The sequence below is a fragment of the Vipera berus genome, assembly GCF_964194415.1.
Source record: "Vipera berus genome assembly, chromosome: 4".
Lineage (NCBI taxonomy): Eukaryota > Metazoa > Chordata > Lepidosauria > Squamata > Viperidae > Vipera > Vipera berus.
In genome coordinates, this window is record NC_138206.1 from 97,630,029 (window position 1) to 97,648,868 (window position 18,840).

At 42.3% G+C, this 18,840-nt stretch overlaps 1 protein-coding gene across 1 annotated transcript in view; it reads left to right on the forward strand.

Annotated features, from left to right (window-relative positions):
* Window positions 1-211: 211 nt before the first annotated feature.
* UBAC2 (UBA domain containing 2) overlaps window positions 212-18,840 on the forward strand; it is a 110,330-nt gene continuing 91,701 nt past the window's right edge. Inside the window, exons 1-4 of the mRNA XM_081326964.1 lie at window positions 212-367; window positions 7,206-7,333; window positions 9,803-9,922; window positions 16,929-17,035. Coding sequence (XP_081183090.1) covers window positions 337-367; window positions 7,206-7,333; window positions 9,803-9,922; window positions 16,929-17,035 — 386 coding nt within the window. The 5' untranslated portion in view covers window positions 212-336. The remainder of the gene's footprint in view (window positions 368-7,205; window positions 7,334-9,802; window positions 9,923-16,928; window positions 17,036-18,840) is intronic.

Consider the following 18,840-nt stretch of genomic DNA (forward strand, 5'->3'; position numbering starts at 1 on the left):
CTTACTTCAATCCGCCCCGCCTCTCCCCCCCCCCCCCAAACAAACAAAGAAACAAAAAACCTCATCTCCCAATTTAGACGGAGTCCTGCAGAATCGAGACAAATCCCGGCCTTACGCGTCCGGGAAGAGGACGAAGCGGCGGCTCCGGCAGGGGGCGCTGTGCGAGGGTCCCCCTGCCCTGTCGGCTTTGACCCATCCCGGCCGCCTTAGCAGGAGCTCCCGGCCCAGCCGTCGCCGAGGCTGCTCGGCCTCCGGAGGGGATTCAGCGGAGCGGCTGCTCTCCTGAGGCCAGGCGCGTCGCCCAGGCAACCGCTTGCCCCCTCCCTGCCAGGGACCATGTTCACCAGCACAGGCTCCAGCGGGCTGTGTAAGTACCCACGCGCCTCGCCCGCCCGGTAGGAGGGGCCGCGCCACGGGGCAAAAGGTCGGGAGCCGAGCGGCATGTTGCGGCGGCTCCTCTTTTCTCTCCTTAGCTCTGGGAACGACCTCTCCCTTTCGAGGCTGAATCTGCGTCCTGGAGCCCTGTCCCGGCCCGAGCGTCTGCCAGGGGAGGAATGTGGCTTTAAAGTCAAATCGGTTTAGGGCAGTGGTTCCCCCCCAAAACCTTGGCAGCTTTAAGACTTGTGGACTTCAACTCCCAGAATTCCTCAGCCTGCTATGTTGCAGGTTGAATACCATGCTGGCTGGCTGAGGAATTCTGGGAGTTGAAGTCTATGTCTTAACGTTGCGAAGATTGGAGATCTCTGGCTTAAGGAATATTATCTCCAGCGGCTCTTGCGGTTAAGTGGGTGGGGTGGGGTGGTGGTTTCCAAACTGGCTGGGGAATTCTGGGAGTTGAAGTGTACAAGTCTTAAAAGTTGCGAAGTTTGGAGAGCCTCCCCTGGGTTTAATTAATCTGAGTAGAGATAAAGCAGGTCTCTCTTTTTTGCCAGTACGTTCAGCTTTGCTGTATGTTTTCAGCTAGGATTTTGCTTTGTGTCTTCCCTCAGGGTGAATCTTGCAAGTAAAGAGAAACATAGCTCCTTATCTTTTTCTTCTTTATAATTGGATTTATACTACAGGTAGTTCTCGACTTACGACCACAACTGAGCCCAAAATTTAAGTTGCTAAATGACATATTTGTTAAGTGAGTTTTGCCCCATTTTACAACTTCTCTTGCCACAGTTGCTAAGTGAATCATTGCAGTTGTTAAATTAGTAGCCTGGTTGTTAAGTGAATCTGGCTTCCCCGTTGACTTTGCTTGTTGGAAGGTTGCAAACTTGATCGTATGACCCTGGGACAACGGTCATAATTATGAATCAGTTGCCAAGCGTCTGAATTGTGATAACATTCTCATGGGGATGCTGCAACGGTCAGGATTATGGGGAGGCTGAGCTCCACCACCTGTTTATTGGACCCGTGTCCCTCCTGGCTGATTTATGCAACTCGGGAGGAGACACGAAGCTGGTTCCAAGCAGTAATATCTGCCTCTTTGAGTGAGGGTGTCTTCCCCGCCGCTTTGAAGGAGGCGGTGGTGAGGCCCCTTCTCAAGAAACCTGCCCTGGACCCAGCGATTTTAAATAATTATCATCTGGTCTCCAACCTTCGCTTTTTGGTGAAGGTTGTTGAGAGTGTGGTGGCGCATCAGCTTCCTCTGTTCCTGGAGGAAACTGATTACCTTGACCTGTACCAATCGGGCTTCAGGCCCGGGTACAGCACGGAGACGGCATTGGTCGCACTGGTGAATGATCTCTGGCGGGCTCGGGACAGGGGTTGTTCCTCTGTCCTAGTCCTATTAGATCTCTCAGCGGCTTTTGATACCATCGACCATGGTATCCTACTGTGGCGTCTCGGGGTTGGGAGTGGGAGGCGCTGTTTTGCAGTGGTTCTCCTCCTATCTCCTGGGCCGCTCGCAGTCGGTGTTTACGGGAGGGCAGAGATCTGCCCCGAGGCCTCTTGTTTGTGGAGTTCCTCAGGGGGCAGTTCTCTCTCCCCTCCTGTTCAACATCTATATGAAGCCGCTGGGCGAGATCATTCGTGGTTTCGGGGTGGGGTATCATCAGTATGCTGATGATACCCAACTTTTTTTCTCCACCCCGAACCAACCCAGCAATGCCCTCGCCGTGATGTCCCGTTGCCTGGATGCGGTCCGGGTCTGGATGGGGAGAAACAGGCTTCGTCTCAATCCTGCCAAGACTGAGTGGCTGTGCGTACCGGCATCTCGGGTTAACCAGTCTATTCCACCTTTAATGATGGGGGGTGAGGTGTTACCCCCCGTTGATAGGGCTCGCAACTTGGGCATCCTCCTGGATTCATGGCTCAGTTTTGAAGATCATATAGGAGCCGTGACCAGGGGGGCCTTTGCCCAGGTTCGCCTGGTGTGCCAGTTGCGGCCCTATCTGGACCGAGATGCCCTACGCACAGTCACTCATGCGCTCGTGACCTCCCGGTTGGACTACTGCAACGCTCTCTACATGGGGCTGCCCTTGAGGACCACTCGGAGGCTTCAGCTGGTGCAGAATGCAGCCGCGTGAGTTGTGATGGGGGTTTCCCGATACTCCCATGTAACACCTCTGCTCCGCGAGCTGCATTGGCTTCCAGTTGCCCTCTGGGTGAGATTCAAGGTGCTGGTGATGACCTATAAAGCCCTAAATGGCTTGGGTCCGGGATATTTGAGGGAACACCTGCTGCCGGCATCAAGCTCCCTTCGTCCTGTGCGCTCCCACAGGGAGGGCCTTCTCAGGGTACCGCCGGCAAAAGATTGCCGGCGGGTAACACCCAGGGGGAGGGCCTTCTCTGTGGGTGCGCCTGCCCTTTGGAACCAGCTGCCCGTAGAGCTCAGGACTGCCCCTGACCTTTGTTCATTCCGCCGGGACCTGAAGACCTGGCTCTTTGAGCTTTCCAGACAGGACTGAGAATTTTAATTGTAATTTTATTTTAATTGGGTTTTAATTGGAGTTTAACAGGGGTTTTATTTTATTCAAGGACTAAATTCAATTATTTTAATTGTTCTTAACTTTTGTAATTTGTATTGTTATTTTAAATTCCTTGTGAACCGCCCTGAGTCCTATGGGAGAAGATCGGTATATAAGTCCAATAAACATAAACATAAACATAAGTGTGAAAAAGGGTCATAAGTCACTTTTTCAGTGCTGTTGTAACTTTGAGCAGACACTGAACAAACTTGTAAGTCAAGACTACCTGTACCCCATCTTTTCTCTTGGTGACCATCCAGGTGGCTTGGAACAGGAAAATGCAAAATGTAAACAGAACAGTTAGAATCAAAATCTATCATTTAAGTAACAAACACTTGGTGGAAGAGATATGGTTAACCCAGCTTTCTAATTTTGAGAGTCAAGTGGGTGACCCTAAGGGTTTCTCAACCTTAGCAACTTTTAAGAGATGTGAACTTCAACCCCCAGAATTCCTAATCAGACTTGCTTATGCAACCTGTTCTTGCATACCAATAATGGAGTTCGCAACAAGGGTATCTTTACTACTACTAGTAGGTTTTTAGTAGGAGAGATAGGCAGTCCGTAAGCTGTATAGTCAGGCCTTATAGACCAGAATGGATACTGCTAGGATAGATCTTTCAGTATGGGAATCATATGCTTCCCGTATATTGTATCTGTCAGCAACCTAGAAGTTGCACAAGTTGAACTTTCTGGATCTGCTTCAAGGGAAGCTCCACATGCATTGCTATAGTCAAGTTGGTTGGTAACAAGGGCTGGATAACTGCTGCTAAATCTGGCTGGTTCGGGAAAGATTGCACTGGCATTCTGATCATAATTGTGTAAACATGCTCTTCATCACAGCTGCTACTTGAAAGTCCACTTACAGCTGGGATTAGGGAGTACATTCAAACTGCAAACTTGCTTCTGCTTGGAGAGCACAAACCCATACAGAATAATCATCCCATTGATACCAAATTCAGCTTTTTGTTAACAACACTACTGGGTTTTTTTCAGATATAAATTCTATTGAATAAACTTATTCTGAACAATCATGCATAGGATTGGGCCAGCAGGGATTAAAATAAATTTTAACTGTGACCTAATTAAATTGCCTAGTCCAGGGGTGTCAGACTCCCAGCCCGCAGGCCGGATGCGTCATCCAGAAGCCATTGCCGGCAATGGCAAAAAAGCTCCAATATGTTGCGCAACGTCACATGACATCGCGAGTTTGACATGTCTGACCTAGTCAATGGTTTTAAGCCACTATAAGTTGCTATGTTTGCATAAATACACTAAACCATGTACTATGGTTTAGAAACCACAGTGTCAGGGTTCACAAAACATTAAGCCAAAACCAGATTACCTTAAAGTTTAATGTGGTATGTGAATAAAGTCTGTGACTACATTTCATGACTCACTGGACAATTGCACAACACCTTTAACTGGACTATTTCTAGGCCAGTGTGTTGAACAAATATAGAAACCTGCCAGTTCAGGTAAGAAACTGTTCTAATACCTTTCCCCAGTTAAACGATACTGTACAATTCAGGAACCTAATAACTTTGAGCTGGTTGTACACTGTTCAATTCTCCAGGTAAACTAAGCAAAAGTGGAAAGTGGCTAACAATGCAAGTTAAAAATTAGAAGCTAAGTGCTCTGTACAAAAAGAACAGCTGTATTTCTACAGTATGGTAATTAGTTGAACTTAGTAATGGTCAGTTTGATATTTCCTTTTTTGATAATTATCTTGAGCTAAAATAAACCACAATGTTCAGATAAGAATGTGGTTTACTAAATAGAATGTCTTCAAGTTGATGCATGGTTAGTGAATTATATATGAGCCCAGTGCTTATAGTGTATTTATAGTGATCTAAATTGGACCAGATTAAAAAAGCATTCATGAAGATTTGAAAAAATCTTGATACATGATGCTAAAGTGCTTTTATAAAAAGTGCTTGTTGATGCAGATAACATATTATCTGAGGATATCAGCTTACCATGTGCTATGTTCATATCCACGAGCAGAGCTTGGTTTAATCCTGATTTGTTGAAAAGTGTACAAGATCTTAGTTCATGTGTTGCACTAAGGCTAAACAAGGGCAAAATAAGAATAACTTAATTTACACATTGTCAAGTAGAGCTTATTCATTAATATCTGTATTTAGATCTCTTAATACTATATCAAAACATCCTTTCTTAAATGTTAATGTTTTTCCCCTCTTGGAACTGTTAACATTGATGCAGTTTTAAGAGGCGTTGTTTAAATAGTATTTTTCTACCAGACTGTCACTTTATTATACCATTCTAGGAAATTATAATGTATATTGCAATATTTCTTAAATCTTTCAAAATGGCATGTACTCATACTTTAAAATGTTTTCCTAATCTTGAGATTTTATAACAAAAGGACACTGCTCTTTAATTCAGTTGTTTAATTTATACAATGGATCAGTGTTACTCTAAAGTGGAATTTATGCCCCTTTCATTTATATGAGAGTGGAATTTGAGTTATTCAGTGGGTAGAATGTGGAATGTGTGCACAAGAGGTTAGAATATAACAATCAGAATGTTAAACTGCAGCATTTTGGATAAATTATTAAACTCATTTATACTTCTATGTACAGTGTGGTAACAAAAATTATTTTAATAAAGTAACAGGAAATAAAACACCAAATAAGAATCACTTTGTAATAGGTAGAGCATAAGTTATGCATAAATAAAGAAGTAAAATTAACCTGTAATTTACTGCATAAATAAAGCAGTAAAATCAGTAAAATATTGCACTCATGGTAGAAAGTAATATGAATGTCGTATCATTTCATCTCACCTTCCATATTAAGCCTATGATTAGATATAAATCCCACAAGCTACTTTTTCTTTCCAGTTAATTAAAAAAGGAAGCTGAGATATTCATTATATACAAAAATGCCCCAACCCACAAAGGAGCTTTCCAGGCATTCTTAACAAATGGAAATAATAGCTGGCTATAACCCAATGCTTTGCCCAAAGGAATGCCACTAATCAAGAAAAATGAAAACAAAACAACTTAAAGTGATAGGGAACATCCAGTGTTGCTTGATAGCATAGCAAGGAAAATCCCAGTGTTTTTGTTATTAGGTGAGCCTTCCCTGGCAGTTATTTTGCAAGAGCTCCCAAAATATGTTCTCAAAATCCCAAAGACACTCATTGACTTCCACAAGTAACTAACCTAGCAGTTCGAAAGCACGTAAAAATGCAAGTAGAAAAATAGGGACCACTACGGTGGGAAGGTAACAGCGTTCCGTGCACCTTTGGCGTCTAGTCATGCCGGCCACACGACCACGGAGATGTCCTTGGACAAGCGCTGGCTCTTCAGCTTTGAAACGGAGATGAGCACCGGCCCCTAGAGTCGGAAACGACTAGCAAGCATGTGCGGGGGAACCTTTACCTTTTATATTTGGAAAGAGACTATCGAGATAGTGCTGTCACATCCCTTGCCTTAGTTAGAGCAATCTGCCTCATTTAAATTACAGCATCTCAGATGGATATTGAGGACATTTGGGAGAAAAGGAAAAACATAACATTTACTCCATTGTAAATATCCTTTGTTTTGTTTTGTTTTGTTTTCAGAGCGCAGGTTGATTTCACCTAACAATTCATTTATCTTATAGAAAGAATAGAAATTCATTCTTATATTAGAACACTCTTTGATAAGTTTCTTCTCTTTCTATTCTGTGCATCTGTGTGCTGTTGGACTGAGCATTTTTTAAAAATGCTTTTAAAAAATGCTTATGCTAAGAACATTGGGTCATTATCTTAAAATGACAATATTGAAAGCAATTTCTTTTCCTTTAAATCATATTTTAAAAGTACATCGGGCTTTTTGTTAGCACACTTTATAGAGCTCTAACTTGCTTGTGTGTTTCAATCTGATTGAAAAGAAAGAGAATGTTGAGACTGGAATTTTGTTTCTTGCAGTCACTCTCTTGATTTAGACACCAGGTTGAACTAAACTTTCCCAGAGAACTTAAAATGCCACATCATTTTTTGCTTAGTTTGAGCATTCAAAATGAATTAAGTGGTTTCTGCATGCACCTAGTTGGTTTTGTTTATACAACTTGAACCAAAATTTGAGTAAAATGAGTTGGAAAGTTCTTTTAGCAGTCTTAACAGATTTAATTATAATCTTAAAACTATTTTTTAAAAGTACATAGCATGATTGCTTTTTAAACTGTTTTAAGAATCCTCACTATAACTTTATTGCATATGTGTGCATTTTGTTTTCTTTTGAAGATAAAGCACCCCTGTCAAAGGGTCTATTAATAATACCAAGCATCTTCTCATTACTGCTGGCTCTACTCTTTCAGCATTATCAAAAGTTCTTTATCTACAATCTGCAAGCAGTAAAAGAGGAATTTCAGGTAAGCAGCAATTGCTTTATAATATTGTGATATGGGATAAACATAAAAAAGCTGTATAGGGGCTAGTGTTCTTTAAAAAAATTATTGTGAGCTGTGGTGTGAATATTTTGAACTTTAAATTTGGAATGATATAGCACTCCATACAACAACCAATAGCAGCAGAGCAGCATTCATGTAAAATGTAGATATGTGAGAAATTAGTTGTGGCTGCAATGTGGGAAAGAGGAAGTCTCTATTTTCTTATTAGTTTTGTTAACCAATTAGTTAACTTGTATTCTGTTAAAACCTTTACAATTACAATCAGATAACATTTTTTTCAAAGGTGATAGGTTACATCCAAAGAGGTTATGCTGGTAACTGTGGAGAAAAACAAATAGCTCCAAGTGTATTTCAGATGTGTGGAACTTGAGTTGACAGTTGTTATACTGCTAGATGTTTTGCTTTATTTATTTATTTATTTATTTATTTATTTATTTATTTATTTATTTATTTATTTATTTTAATCCCATTTATATCCCGCCCTTCTCCGAAGACTCAGGGCGGCTTACAATTTAAGCACAAACCAATGTGCTTAGCACACCACTCCTCCGTGCGCTGCACTGGCTTCCAGTTGCCTTCCGTGTGAAGTTCAAGGTGCTAACAATGACATACAAAGCCCTACATGGCATGGGTCCGGACTACCTACGGGAGCACCTTCTGCCAATGTCAGCACCCCACCGTCCTGTGCGCTCCCACAGAGAGGGCCTCCTCAGGGTGCCACCGCTCAAGGAATGTCGGCTGGTGGCCCCCAGGGGGAGGGCATTCTCAGTGGGTGCGCCAGCCCTCTGGAACAGCTTACCAACCGAAATCCGGATGGCCCCCGACCTCCGCACCTTCCGACGCGAATTAAAAACTTACCTGTTCCAGCAGTCCGGCCTGGCCTGATAGCTCTAATTGGGGTCCCAGTTTGTATTTTACTATTGTTTTTTTCACTATTGTTCATTCTGTATGCCTACCTTATTCTGTACACCGCCCCGAGTCCCTCGGGAGAAGGGCGGTTTATAAAAACAAATAAATAAATAAATAAATAAATAAATAAATAAATACCAGATGGCATCTCTTAACCCAGGACACCACCCCCTATACATCTAAATCCATGGGGTTATGATCTGCTCCAGACAGTCTTTTCAGCAAAATTCTTGGCCTAAAAAATAAGTGTATATTTGCACGCACATTTTTGGGAGAAAGGAAGAAGTTTATTCCTTGTTGTGTATTAAAACTGAAAGGATGGGGCTATGGGTTCTTCTTATTTTTATTTTTCTCCCACCCTCAAATTAATATAGAAATAATGCAATTATATTAATATTTGTGACAGTAATAACTTGGGCCTTTAAGGAGAAGTCCCAAGCGTTTAGAAAATGATGGAGTGAACAAGTGGTGAGGAATTTGAGTCTTCCTAGTGCCAGTTTCTGCTTTTTTCTCAATAGTGGTTCTTTTTACTTTCATGCTCTCTTCCCAGCTGGACCTAACTTCCTGGATGAAAGAAAAATGATGTATACAGCAAATGGGGGAAAGTCCTCCTTGTTTCATATCAGACAGAGATCTGTTCCCTTTCCATGCTGTGTTTTTAATTGAGACAGAAAAAATTATAGGTCTGGAGCTTAGTCCGAAATGAATATCTGATATCTGATATTAGGTTCACAAGGGAAAAAAATTAACATGGACAAAATATTTATAGCTACCTTTAGCACACTTTAAAGCCTGGGTAGCTGAAGCATGCTAACATTCTTCATTTACTTGTATCTTTAAATGGAGATAAAAGGTAATACTTGTTCCAACAATAGCAGTGTCCTTGCTAGAAGGATTCTTTTTGACATCTATTAACAGCATGTTGTGACCTTGTATGTTTTACTGTGCTATGGGCTGGTGGGTTTTGGAGTGTAGGAAGAACTAGGTAAATGGAGTAGAACTGTAACTGGAAAATGTGACTTCAGTTACTATATAATTTATAAAGTGAAGGTTATTAGGAAAAGAATCTATTATGCCCTTTCTTCTGGTAAAATAGCTTAGGGAAAAGAGTAGTTGACATTTGGAAGCTACATTTTGTCATGTTTCATTATGACACAAACATGTTTTGGAGTTGGCAGGAGGTAGAATCTGCCTATTGTCCCTTAACAGAAATGGGGGGGGGTTGAATTTCAGTGCCAAACCACCAGAAATGCTGATGCAGCTTCCTCTCATTTCAGGATAAAAAATTGAAACATTAGTGTTTAAACCTATATTTAATTGTAACACTTCATTGTCTTCAGAAATACAGAAGGAAATTTGTAGAAAACCTTGCCCCCATCTGTCATTGCAATATTATCCTGCCTGCTGCATCTCTCCCCTTTTTAAAGTTCATCTCCCAGCTGCTAAAGTTTTTCTGCTATATATTAAATAATTTCCATAAAATGCAAGTGGAAACTATGACTACTGTTTATTATCTTTCAGATTTGGAGGTTGCTCTGTGGACGAACAGTGTGTCTTGATCTTAAAGACACTTTCTGCAGTAGTTTACTTATCTACAACTTCAGAATATTTGAAAGGCGATATGGCAGTAGAAAATTTTCAGTAAGTTCATATTCTGGTTTTGTTCTCATATTTCATAAGTTATATATTTACATTCATTATTTGTCTATCTTTTTCCTATTCCTGTATTTATCACAAAAGGTATTCAAAAATTCTAGGGAGCCATTTTTATATTTCCATTTAGAAAATTCATTTTTAAGTAGTAGAGTAAGCAAAACGATAGTGAACCCATGCTGTATTTATAAAAAAAAATTTGTAATACAGATAGTCCTCAACACAACTGGGATCAAAAACATGGTTGTAGAGCATAGCAGTTAAGCGAGATGTCACACATAACTGCTTCATTCAACAGTTGCAATCATTAAATCATCTCGCAAGTCATTAAGCAGACAAGAGTCACAAATAAGGAACATAGGGATCCCTTGGGTGTAAGGGAGACTATGGGAGCCCAGCAAGTAACTCTCCGCTCAGAGGCTGAAAGTCCTCCCTATTAAAATCCAAGCAGAATTTTCAGCCCCTGAGCAGAGAGAAACTCGCACATGGCCTATACTGGACCTCTTGGGCTCTCTGAGGCACCCTGCACTCCTTAGCTTACTGCACTGCCTCTCTGGTCATGGGATGAAAATCCTGCTTGGATTTTGGCTCCTTCTCACCCTGGGGACTGGCTGCAAGAGCTCCCTGCCAAAGGATTTCAGCCTTGTGCCTGCTTGGATTTTGGCACAAAGCTCTTCAGGCAGCAGTAGCTTGCAATCTTCTTTGACTTTGACTTCCTCATTGATGGTGATCACATGATCATGGGGTGCTTAGCAACCTGTCATACGTGCAAACAAATTGCTAAGCACCCAGATCACAATCACGTGACCATAGAGAGGTGGTGCAACAGTCAGGAGTGCATTATACATTGTAAAGCACCCTTTTTCAAGGCTGTCATTAATTTGGATTGTCATTAAGTGAACCATCATAAGTTGAGAATTACTTACATAATGTTATACATCAGTGGTCCGTAATATCTGCAGCTTGGCAGCCCAGCTGTGGGGCAGGGGGGAACCAGACGGTGTGAGTGGCAGGCCGTGCACACCCAGGTATGCATCTCAATTTGCACAGGCGGTGGGCCAGCAGTACATGCATGCCACACAGCTCAACTGCAAGTGAGTTGAGCTGCGCACACTTGCACTCCGGCCCGCTTCTCGCGTGGCCTAGTTCTGAATAGGCCTGGGGATTGGGGACCCCTGTTATTTTGGCTCTACTGACATATATAGAGTAGTATGTAGCAGCCTGAATGAATAAATGGCCATTTCTATTCTAAGGCAGCAGCTGAAGATGCACTCTCTGTGTGAGTGCATGAGTATGCAATGAAGTGTATAAATTGGGTCTGCTCCTATTCTATCTTGCAGAAATCCACAAGAAGATACCTTTAGAGATCAGTGATAAAGCTCCTGGGCTTCAGGAACCTGGACAGAATTCAGCTAACAGAGCAATTTGCTCTGAGGTTTTCAGAGTTACGTATATCCTCATCCAACATGTATCACTTATTTAGAGTGCTGTTTCCTTGAGAGTAGACGTAAATATTCAAAAGACTAGCTCTCTCATTTGTTGAGCTTCACACTCTATTTCTGATGTGTTTCGATTGCTTCTTGTGGATTCCATGCCAGAGTAGAGTGCTCCAATTTCAGGGGCTCTAGATTATTATTGTTTTCTTAGATTATTAACTATTATTATTAGGTCCTGGCCTGATGTCAAAGTTTATGCAGATACTATACTTTGTAGCCTCCCTGTGACCCCCCCAGGCTTCCCAGATGCCTTCTTTACAAAGCTGTGCTATGCTTATCAGTTGAAGCCAGGGCTGTAACTACTTTGTAGGCTAATTCCATATATTTGTTACAATTTGTAAGCAGTACTGTTACCTTTTTCTTTAATTAGCATTAAAATACTTCAATTAGCTTTAAAGGTTTTAATTACTAGATGAAAATGGCATGTAACAAAATAATATGCTGCTTAAATATTTTGTGAACAGTATAGATCGTGGTTGTACAATGTTTGGCTTGCCAAGGCGCATTGAGGGAAGAGGAGTTGTCGCATATAAAATATATAGTTAATGTATATAAATACATTAGGAAATAAAGGAAATAAACTTTTTTTTCCTTTGTTATCTTGCGGGGCTACATTACTAGCTGTCCAGGGCCACATGCGGCATGTGGGCCATGTGTGGTGTAGATACACTGTTAAAGCTTGCAAACTACCTGGACAGTTCATTCCATTCCATTGTGAATGCTGTGGAAGAGTCACAGATAGCTTATGTGTTGTATGTGAAATTAATGCATAACATATATCTGGTTGTAGAATTATAGTTCCCAGAAAATGAAAATTGTCGTCATCAGCCATTCAGTAGTATCTGACCCTCGGTCACTCTATGGATCAGCACTGTTCATGCCCCTCTGTCTTGCACCTCTTCCTTCAGATCCTTCACGGTCATTCCAGTGTCATCTTTTATAGTGTCTAGCCAGTGAGTGCTAGGGCAGCCCTTCTCTTTTTTCTGATCACTCCCAGCATGACTGACTTTTCCAATGAGTCACCTCTCATGACATGACCAAGTATGACAGTCTCTGTTTGGTGATCTTGGCTTCAAGTGATATTTTTGGTGAGCTTCAGTCTAGGACTTTTTTGTCATTTTTGCAGTCCATGGGATACATAATAATCACCTCCAACACCACAGTTCAGAAGCACCAACCCTTCTCCTATGTGCCTTTTTCAAAGTCCAGATTTCTCAGCCATAAATAGCAATTGGGAAAATTATTGCATTAACTAATCTGTATTTGGTTGTGAAGCTGATACCTTTCCTCTTCCAGATGCATACACGTGGTCCCACATGTGCATGCGCAAATGGCATGCACACAATGGCGGTACTAGCATGCGCTCATGCGCAAGTGCACCCATGGTGCACGCTGGCACACGTGCAAGTGGGTCACTGGCACCCGCGCGACCGGTGGCAGTGCTTGCATCTCCACACATGCGCAAATGGGGCCGCTAGTACCCACGCGGCAGTGCTACCGTGAGTTGGGGGGGCTCACCAGCTATTCCCGGGGCCTGGTGGCCAACAAGCACAACCCGGTACCGGGCCTCAGACCATAGGTTGGGATCCCTGATATAAATAATGTCTTTGTTTGACGTTTGTTTCAGAGTTTCCTGAATTTCAGCATATAATTCTTTGATGTTTTCTACTGTTGAGTCCGCACTGGGAGCGTAAACTTGCAGAATTGTTATGTTGCGAGGTTTTCCATTGATACGTATTGCCATTATCCTATCGCTGGCTGCTTGAAAACTTTCCACTTTTTTATGCAGTATGAAACTCCTCTTCTTTCAATGGTATCATTGCCGGAGTAGTATACGATATGATCATCGGAGTTGAAGAAGTCACAACCAGTCCAATGAACTTCAACTGTTGAGCCTATTTCATTCCTTAATGATGTTCAGCTTCTTTAGATTTAAACTATTGACATTCCATGTTCCTAATTTGAAGGTCTTTAAACAGCAGAGCCTCTTCATGGATTACTGCCTTGTCGTGGCGAAGGGGCTTGCGTAATTCAATGAAGCTATGAGCTATGCCGTGCAGGGCCACCCAAGACGGACAGGTCATAGCAGAGAGTTCTGACAAAACGTAATCCACTGGAGAAGGAAATGGCAACCCACTCCAGTATCTTTGCCATGAAAACCCTATGGACAGTACCAAAAGGCAAAACAATATGACGCTGGAAGATGAGCCCCTCAGGTCGGAAGGCGTCCAATATGCTACTGAGGAAGAGCAGAGGGCTAGTACTAGTAGCGCCAGAAAGAATGAAGCGACTGGGCCAAAGCCGAAAGGACGCTCAGCTGTGGATGTGTCTGGTGGTGAAAGGAAAGTCCGATGCTGTAAAGATTTTTTCTCCATAGGAACCTGGAATGTAAGATCCATGAATCAAGGCAAGCTGGACGTGGTCAAACAAGAGGTGACAAGACTGAACATCGACATCTTAGGTATCAGTGAACTAAAATGGACAGGAATGGGTGAATTTAATTCAGATGACCATCAGGTATACTACTGCAGGCAAGAATCCCTCAGAAGAAATGGAGTAGCCTTCATAGTCAATAAAAGAGTAGGAAAAGCAATACTGGGATACAATCCTCAAAATGACAGAATGATCTCAGTTCGAATCCAAGGCAAACCATTCAATATCACAGTAGTCCAAGTCTATGCCCCAACCACCGGTACTGAAGAGGATGAAATTGACCGGTTCTATGAAGCCCTACAGCACCTTATAGAACTAACACCAAAAAATGATGTCCTTATCATCATGGGGGATTGGAATGCTAAAGTAGGAAGCCAAAAGATATTGTACAACAGGTAGCAACCAAAACCATCCCAAAGAAAAAGAAATGCAAGAAAGCAAAATGGCTGTCTGAGGAAGCTTTGCGAATAGCTGAGGAAAGGAGGGAAGCAAAAGGCAAGGGAGAAAAACATAGATATGCCCAATTGAATGCAGAATTCCAGAGAATAGCTAGAAGAGATGAGAATGCCTTCTTAAATGAACAGTGCAAAGAAATAGAAGAAAACAATAGAATAGGGAGGACCAGAGATCTTTTCAAGAAAATTGGAGAGATGAAGGGAACGTTCAATGCAAAAATGGGCATGATAAAGGACCAAAATGGCAGGGACCTAACAGAGGCAGAAGAGATTAAGAAGAGATGGCAAAATTACACAGAAGAACTATACAAGAATGAGCTTAACGTCCCTGATAATCACAATGAGGTGGTCACTGACCTCGAGCCAGACATCCTAGAATGTGAAGTGAAGTGGGCCTTAGAAAAGCTGAGCAACAACAAAGCTAGTGGAGGTGACAGCATTCCAGCTGAGCTATTCAAAATCTTAAAAGACGATGCAGTAAAAGTGCTACACTCAATTTGCCAGCAAATTTGGAAAACTCAACAGTGGCCACAGGATTGGAAAAGATCAGTTTACATTCCAATTCCAAAGAAAGGCAGTGCCAAAGAATGTTCAAACTATCGCACCATTGCACTCATTTCTCATGCTAGTAAAGTTATGCTTAAAATCCTACAAGCTAGACTCCAGCAGTATGTGGATCGAGAACTACCAGAAGTACAGGCAGGATTTCGAAGAGGCAGAGGAACTAGAGATCAAATTGCCAACATACGCTGGATCATGGAGAAAGCTAGAGAGTTCCGGAAAAATATCTACTTCTGCTTCATTGACTATGCTAAAGCCTTTGATTGTGTGGATCATAACAAACTGTGGCAAGTCCTTAAAGAGATGGGAGTACCAGAACATCTTATTTGTCTCTTGAGAAACCTATATGCGGGCCAAGAAGCAACAGTGAGAACTGGACACGGAACCACTGATTGGTTCAAAATTGGGAAAGGAGTCCGGCAAGGCTGTATACTGTCGCCTTGCCTATTTAACTTATATGCAGAGCACATCATGAGAAAGGCAGGGCTAGATGAATCAAAAGTTGGAATTAAGATTGCCGGAAGAAACATCAACAACCTAAGATATGCAGATGATACCACTTTAAGGGCAGAAAGTGAAGAAGAACTAAAAAGCCTCTTATTGCAGGTGAAGAAGGAGAGTGCAAAACTTGGGTTGAAACTAAACATTAAGAAAACCAAGATCATGGCATCTGGCCCTCTCAATTCCTGGCAAATAGATGGGGAAGAAATGGAGGTAGTGACAGATTTTATTTTCCTGGGCTCCAAGATCACTGCAGATGGGGACTGTAGCCAAGAAATTAAAAGACGCTTGCTCCTTGGGAGGAAAGCCATGGCAAATCTAGACAGCACACTAAAAAGCAGAGACATCACCCTGTCAACAAAAGTGCGTATAGTCAAGGCTATGGTCTTCCCAGTTGCAATGTATGGCAGTGAAAGCTGGACCATAAGAAAGGCTGAGCGCCAAAGAATTGAAGCCTTTGAACTATGGTGCTGGAGAAGACTCCTGCGAGTTCCTTGGACTGCAAGGCGATCAAACCGGTCAGTCCTAGAGGAGATCAACCCTGACTGCTCTTTAGAAGGCCAGATCCTGAAGCTAAAACTCAAATACTTTGGCCACCTAATGAGGAGGAAGGACTCACTGGAGAAGAGCCTAATGCTGGGAAAGATTGAGGGCAATAGAAGAAGGGGACGACAGAGAATGAGGTGGCTGGATGGAGTTACTGAAGCAGTAGGCGTGAGCTTAAATGGACTCCAGAAGATGGCAGAGGATTGGAAAGCCTGGAGGAACATTGTCCATAGGGTCGCGATGGGTCGGACACGACTTCGCAACTAACAACAACAACAACAAAAAACAGAGAGACTTCTTTTCACTAAAAGCTGTATCAACGGCTAAGGGGCCATTATAATTTATTCCATCCACAAGAATTTAAATCAGGCACATCCAGTCCATGGGCCATGTGCTAGTAATGCACCCCAAAAGATCATAAACTTTTAACATTCAACTTTTAACATGTGATTTATATACGTTAACTATATCATATATTTTATATGTGATCTAAGGCAATTCCTCATCACTCAGTGCGGCTGAGGCAAGCCGATGATTTAAATGTTGATGCCATTAATGTTGCTATTATATTCTCTTTATATTTATTAACTCATCATTATTTCCCACCCCAATCCTGAAGGTCTCTTGGTGGTTCACAGATAATGCAGCATTAAGACTCATTGCCTAACATGACTGATTATTAGGCAAAATCAGATACGATTCCTGTAATAGAAATGCTCTTATTTTATCAGTAGCCTGAACGTTCAGCTCTGCAGATTCAGTAGTGAGTTCTGGGATGCTGCTGCAAAACCTTTGTTTGGCATAGTGTCGTCTAACTTTGTAATCCTAATTTCTCTACATAAATGTATCTTTAGATTCAGTTCCTTGGGTACAGTCCATTTTCTGTGAGCATGCTAAATGGGTAATCATCCTATTCAACATTGTATTATTTTTAATGAAGGATTTTTTAGTTATAAAAGGTGGATAGTTTGTGATTGTGAATTTTTATTTTTATTTTTTCAGTCATTTTTGCTGGGCTCCTGGATGCTATCAGTGATGTTTGATTTTGTCCTAGTAGAAGCTATTGAATATTCTTTTGGCTTCAACATCAGCAGCTTGCCTTCAGGATTGTAAGTGGCTATTAAGGAACATTCATATCTCTTTGCTTCTTAAATATTATTTCTAGGGCTATTGGAATTTATAAAAATGAAATGTTTATTTTTATTAATTTGGGTTGTGTGAAATTCAGCCATTCAGCAACTGAATGTTCTTTAGAACTCTGTGTTTTCTCTTTAGAATTTCAGAATGTGCTGCTCTGGAGGTAGTTTAGCAGTTCTCATAAATTTTCTGAATCAGAAATAATTCAACCTCCTGGACACAACAAACCTGTTAGGAGCTCAGATCACCATTAGATTATCTAAAACCATTTTTGGCTTGGAGGTTTTATTTCTAGAACCTGCCAATTGCCCCCAGAATGAATGGTAAGGTTTGGAGAAGCTTTGGCCTCATCCAGAAAAGAAATGAAATTATCCAGAATGCTGCATTCCAAATGTGAGTTTGATATATCTATATTGCTAATGATTTGAATTTGTATGGCATATTCAGTGATAGATGTTCTGCGTCAGTTGAGAAGCAGCTTGTGGAGTGGAAATAATTGCTTCATTAACCTCTTCACGCTGGCTATTGTATTAGGGCAGTCTGGATAAAGCATCAGCTAAAAAGTGTTTTCCTCCCGGTATGTACTTTAGGGTGAAGTTAAAACGGTTGAAGTATTGCGCCCATTGTACTTGTTTCAGGGACAATTTGTAGGGAGTTTTCAGTGCTTCTAGGTTTTTGTGATCCATCCATACCTCGAAAGGCACCTTGCTACCCTCTAGATCAGGGCTTTTCAACCAGTGGTACGGGGACCACCTGTGGTACATTGGCACCTGGCAGGTGGTACGCGGACATCCTAGAAAAGTGGTAGCGGGGGAGGGGAATGAGCTGAACCAGTGACAGCACTGCACAAGCCTGAGTGAGAGATGGCTGGAGCTGCCGGGCTGTCAGGACTCAGCGGAAGCGCCAAGATCAGCACTTCTTCGGGGCTGTCAGAGCTCAGCGGAAGCGCCAGGATAGCACCAGGCTCCAGCTAGAGCTCGACACTGATCCCAGTGCTTCTGCTGAGCCCAGAAGAAGCGCCGATCAGGTGGAATGTTGCAGTATCTCCAGGGTCTTGTGATTTACAGTCAGATGCTTGGCAACTGATTCATATTTATGACGGTCACAGTGGTCCCAGGGTCATGTGAAGTGACCAAAACCTGCTGCAACCACCCAGCAGATGGGGGGAATAAAAACCAAACACACCCACCCACCCCACCCCCACTGCCAATCCTCAACAAAAATGCTCACAACAATGAAAACCTTGGACAGGAGGAAGAGCACCGCCGGGCGGGCAGGCAGGTGTCTTGCTCGGCTGTGGCTTGGGGGGGCATTTTTTCAGTGCCATTGTGACTTCAAACAGTCACTAAGAGAACTGTTGTAAGTCGAGGACTACATGTAGTTCATCACTTTTTTCCTTTTTTTTTTTGGTTATCAAGTTTTTGACACCTTGCTAGGCGACTGGTGGTACTCAGATGTTATCATATCCTAAAAGTGGTACAATGGGTGAAAAGGTTGAAAAGCCCTGCTCTAGATAGTACCAGCAGTTTAATAGAGCCCAACGAATCGCAAAGGCTTCCTTCTCCCACACAGCCCACCTCCTCTCAAACTCAGTGAATTTTTTTGAGGTGTAGGCACAGGGTTGTAGGATCCTATTCTGGTTCTTTTGCAATAGCACAGCTCCAATGGCCACATCGCTGGCATCGGCTTGAATCACAAAGGGCTTCCCTGGACAAGGATGCTTTAAGATCTGTTCGACTGCAAATAGCCTTTTTAAATTCTCAAAAGCAGTTTGACA